This window comes from Etheostoma cragini, chromosome 14 (assembly GCF_013103735.1).
Source record: "Etheostoma cragini isolate CJK2018 chromosome 14, CSU_Ecrag_1.0, whole genome shotgun sequence".
Classification (NCBI taxonomy): Eukaryota; Metazoa; Chordata; class Actinopteri; order Perciformes; family Percidae; genus Etheostoma; species Etheostoma cragini.
In genome coordinates, this window is record NC_048420.1 from 181,967 (window position 1) to 186,999 (window position 5,033).

The window sequence follows — 5,033 nt, forward strand, 5'->3', positions numbered from 1 at the left end:
GTTGGCTAGGGTAGAGTAGGGTAGGGTTAGGGTTGGGTAGGGTTGGGTAGGGTTGGGTTTGGCTAGAGTAGGGTAGGGTAGGGTTGGGTAAGCTTTGGGTTTGGCTAGAGTAGAGTAGGGTTGGCTAGGGTTGGCTAGGGTTGGGTAGGATTAGGGTTGGGTAAGCTTTGGGTTTGGGTAGAGTAGGATTGGGTAGGCCTCCAGAAAATCCCACACTAGAGAGAGAGAGAGCCCACAGCCCAGATACATTCTCTTCCCTTCACATGTCAAAAGCATTTGGCAGCTAGCTAAATGTAGCTTCGCATTTAGGCAAACACGTCGTAATATTATATTTTACTTTAATCCTTTACGAAATCTATGTTAAGTTTGTTGTAGTAAACAAGCCAACCCTTAAAAAATGACATTTCTACTTTTACATTTGGTCTTTTAAACCCACGTAAGGTCATTTAAGTGGGGATGGTTTGGGGACTGCCTGGTTCCCTATTTTAGCTAAGTTTTATAAGACTTAAGTGCCTTTTTGGTGCAATGGGTGTACACCGAAAGAAACAGTGGCGATTTTTCAAATCTCCTTTACGGCATCCCCGTGAATTACATATAGGCCTATACAGTTAAAGAAGAGTAGATATGAATGATTGATATTTTGTACGGAGTCCGGTGATACGTTCTCGCTATTCAGCAGCATGCAGTAAACACACGTTAACGTTATCGGGCTAATGTTGTTGAGCCCCGGGTAGCCGGGCGGCTGGCTATCCGCGAGGGGGGACAGCAAGGCAGCCTCTTTATTCGTTATGAGACGTCTTCTGGACGGAGACAGAACGAGATGAAGCTCTCCAGAACACTTCTCCGACACGTAGCGTTTCCAGAGTCGGAGCTCGCACTGACCACTACCAAATCTGCTCCAGCACAAAAGACAGAAAGACAGAAAGGACGCCCCCCCATCCCCTTTTCCCCAACCACCACCACCGCCCCCTCCCTCTAGAAGATAACGTAATACACCTTTATTGTGTTTGTGGAGTTGAGTATTTAGAGGAGAATATGGGCGGCTCACCTTTCTAAGCAGGCTGGACGCACGGCGGCAAGAGAACCGGGTTGTATTGTCCGCTGTAGAGTCCGTAATCCGTAACGCTGGTCGGCCGCTGCTTTCCGCCCGTCGCTTTGACTGCCTGCGAGAGAATGTGGCAAACCGCGACTGTCATTCACCCGTAATTACACGCCTCGTTTCCGGTTTGGGTGGCAAAATAAAAGCCTGAATGAGCATGTTGTATATAGTTGTACCAGAGAAACAGGACTGAGATGACACATTGCAATAACGTCAGACTGAATTTTAGAAATCAAATATAGGAAAGTAAAATTATTTTTAATCTAAGAAGGTATTTCTCTTGTCTCGTATCTGTCTGCATGTGTGTCTGTTCATGTGTGTCTGTTTATGTGTGTGTTTGTGTGTGTCTGTTTATATGTGTGTGTTGTTGTCTCCCTCCCTCCCAGCTTTCCTCTCTATTGAATGAATAAACTGTATGTAGAGTTTTTTGTAGTTGTAAAAATACACAGCATTAATGTTGGGATCAATAAATTGGCATCTTATATTATCCTATCCGATGCGGTCAAATAACACAACATTTGCCATTTTTAATAAAAAGCATACAATTGACACTGCTCTTCTTCTCCCTTTGGTTTCGTTCAGTCGTTGCTCTTGAAGAGGCTCTTGAAGAGAACTGGGCCTATTTCTGACTGTAAAATGCCTTTTGGCTCACGAAATGTAAGACAAATATGTACAAATACATATTTAAACATCTAATCGTTTTGCCACAACATACCACATTATTATACACCCTACAGCACACTGGCCTATGTCATCAAATGTCTAATAGATAGGGATCTTAAGTCTGGGCAGAGATTCCTCCGTCCCGATTTCTTTCTTTTGTTTGCCGCAGCTTGACAACTCAGACCGCCTGCATGCGCGCTCCCACGCGAGTCCGAGCGTGAGCGTGTGTGTGTGTGTGTGTGTGTGCTCCGAAGCGTTATAAGCCCCGATGAGAGTGTAGACTTCAGAGGAAGTGCTAAGTAGATGCCAGTCCATCTTGTTTGAAAAGTGTGCATCACGATTTCTGAACCGTGATGTTGATCATTTCCAGTCAATGTAATGCACGCAGCCCTGTTACAGCACTGGAGTTGTTAATGATGCCTGATCTTTGGTTACCTGCTACTGGAGGTAGCAAAGCATCACAAACATTTGGTCTGGTTAAAACTGTTGAAAAATTAACAGTAAAACATAACACGTGACTATAAATAGCTAACTAAACCACCACTACCGCGATTACTTCTGTGTGAGACAGATGATTTGAACATCTGTATCACATATTTCTTGCAAACCTTTTCATTGAAATGTAGAAATACCAGCCTACTGTCCATTCGTCTGGGTCGGCCATATCACCACTGCGGAACCTTTGAATTGGTCAATGTTTCTTTACACCGAGTTCAGGGACGGACGTTAGGTCCTCAACATGCGCCATTGAAAACAAACGTAGCAGATACGCCGGGGGACCTAGTTTTTGTATGCTAACTAGTTAGCCGTATCTTGTCTTTATTGAACCTGCGACACATTTATTCACAATGGAAAGTATCTTAGAGCAACAGCGTCGCTATCACGAAGAGAAAGAGAGGCTAATGGATGCCAAAACTAAAGAAATGTTACACAAGAAGTCCACGGTAAGCTATCGGCTCAGTGCTAGCATTAGCATCGTTGCTAATCAATGCTGCAAACATGTGAAACGTCTGCAAGTTAATTTGTGTTTTCAAATGGAATGCTTCTTTTTTCTGACAGCTGCGGGAACAGATCAATTCTGACCATCGAACCAGAGCAATGTTGGATGTAAGTGAAGCAAGAGTTTCCATTTCTTCTGACCGCCTAGCATCGGCTGGCTAACTTTTGATTTACATTTCAAATATCTAACGCATAAAGTAGTTACATCTCAACATATGTAATTATTGGTTAACGCCTTAACTTCCACATATGACCCTCCTGTACATGACACTAAACAACTGCAAACTGGGGCTCGGTTTCGGGTTGGACCCTCAGAAAGGGTTTGTTAATAAAAATAAAAAAGGAGGCAGTATGACATAATTTTGGAGCATTATTATTACCAGGCCTGTGTCTTAGAGCTGGTAGGAAGTAACACAACGCTCAGACAGCACACAGCCCGGGACTGCAGTCCGGAGGTCTGGGAAGGGTCAGGTCCTTTGATGCTCCATCCACTCGGGGCTGCCCCCAAACCTGGGCTGGGCGACGTGGAGCTAAATCTAATATTATCACAATATTCTTGACCTGATACCTCGATGTCGGCATTGTGGTGTTGACTATTGGTGCTTCACTAAATATTTTAACAGTGACATTTAGATAAATAATCATCAATAATGTGTAAACTGCCAAGTGGAAGTCATTTCTTTTCAACAGAACCTGTTATTAATGACTTGCCTGTAAAAAATAATAGAGAATAAAGAACACCCCAACATATCACAAGTTCCCTTAAGTCAAACGGTGCAGGTCAACAGCAACATGTGCTACATGTGGAATTGCTCTATGTGAAAGAGGAAAGCAGTTTGGTTCAGAGTCCGGGCATTTGAACTGAAACAGCCATTATGTTTAAAGCTCAACACAACCCCGAGGTTGCTCTGACAGTCTCTTTATCGCTTGCTTCTCCTGACAGAGGTATATGGATGTGAGCTCAAACGTCAGAGACTCCTATGAAGACAAAGATGGGTAAGTGACTAACCTGCCGTGGCCCTTCTCTAAACTACAGATGTTGTAGAAGTATCGTGTAACTTTTTTTTTGTCATCGCAATATTGTGCTACACACTTGTAGTTGTTTTTGTATATATTAAAATGTAACATTCTTTTTCGGGGTGCTTTTTATATCCTGTTCAGTTTGTTCAATAAAAGAACAAGCAGTTTGTGTTATTGTAGAAGATTACTAAAAGCAGCAGAACTGAGTACACTTCAATATCTGTTTATTCATTGCAATTAATGTCTTTTATTGTAATATTTAACAAAGTTATCACATATCTTCCTTATGTTGGGCAGGCTTTGTAGTTGCACACAATCATTTGTTGTTTCCTTGAACAATCTTTTTCCTTATTAACAGAATGAGAAAGGATGAACTTGCTGCCATCTCGGGACCAAATGAGTTTGCGGAGTTCTACAACAGACTGAAACAGATAAAGGAGTTTCACAGAAAGCACCCAAACGAGGTAGTTACCTCCTACATATAAATGGTCAGATAAATCTATGTGCAGCTTGTGACACAGGATACTAACACCATTATTATAATGTGTTTCTTGTAGATTTCCATCCCCATGTCTGTAGAGTTTGAGGAGCTCATGAAGGCCAGAGACAACCCCAGCGAGGAGGCTCAGAGTAGGTCTAAGTCCACCTGAAACATTAGGCTGGGGGAAGTTATATTAATGTTAAAAAAAACCTCAAAGTGAAATGTTAATGCCAAGGAAAACTGCCTCTGGACCTTTGACCTCGGGCAACCATTGGGTTGAAACGGGAGGCGGAAGCGCTCCCCGCTTCCCTTCATTAACCATAATAATGGTTGAGAGAGAGAGTCTCAAATATCAGTGTTAAAGGTCCAATGGCATGACAATTTCATATTATGATTATTATTATTTTTTTAACATTAATGAGTTCCCCCAGCCTGGCTATGGCCCCCCAGTGGCTAAAATGGTGATAGGTGTGAACCAAGCCCTGGTTATCCTGCTCTGCCTTTGAGGAAATGAAAGCTCAGATGGACCAATCTGGAATCTCGCTCCTTATGAGGTCATAAGGGGCAAGGTTACCTCCCCTTTCTCTGCTTTGTCTGCCCGGACAATTTGGCCCCCGCATGAGAGAGAGACATAATTGCTTTCAAATGAGCAAAGTGGCAGTTGGTCAAGACCACACCCCCACCCTCCACCTTAGTTCTATATAAAAGAGACTTCAGATACAGTATTAGGGGACCACTAAGGTCTATATAAAAGAGACTTCAGATACAGTA

General features: G+C 42.9%; 2 protein-coding genes across 3 annotated transcripts in view; one reads left to right on the top strand and one right to left on the bottom strand.

The window, feature by feature from the left end:
• The window catches only part of LOC117956522 (ubiquitin-conjugating enzyme E2 E2-like), a 72,257-nt gene extending 71,068 nt beyond the window's left edge, over positions 1 to 1,189 (bottom strand). For both annotated transcript variants that reach the window (XM_034891598.1, XM_034891599.1), the window contains exon 1: positions 1,049 to 1,189. The gene's annotated coding sequence lies outside the window, so the exon portion shown is untranslated. The remainder of the gene's footprint in view (positions 1 to 1,048) is intronic.
• A 1,252-nt stretch (positions 1,190 to 2,441) lies between these two features.
• Positions 2,442 to 5,033, top strand: part of sf3a3 (splicing factor 3a, subunit 3) — an 11,846-nt gene continuing 9,254 nt past the window's right edge. Inside the window, exons 1-5 of the mRNA XM_034891904.1 lie at positions 2,442 to 2,706; positions 2,822 to 2,869; positions 3,705 to 3,757; positions 4,140 to 4,245; positions 4,339 to 4,411. Coding sequence (XP_034747795.1) covers positions 2,611 to 2,706; positions 2,822 to 2,869; positions 3,705 to 3,757; positions 4,140 to 4,245; positions 4,339 to 4,411 — 376 coding nt within the window. The 5' untranslated portion in view covers positions 2,442 to 2,610. The remainder of the gene's footprint in view (positions 2,707 to 2,821; positions 2,870 to 3,704; positions 3,758 to 4,139; positions 4,246 to 4,338; positions 4,412 to 5,033) is intronic.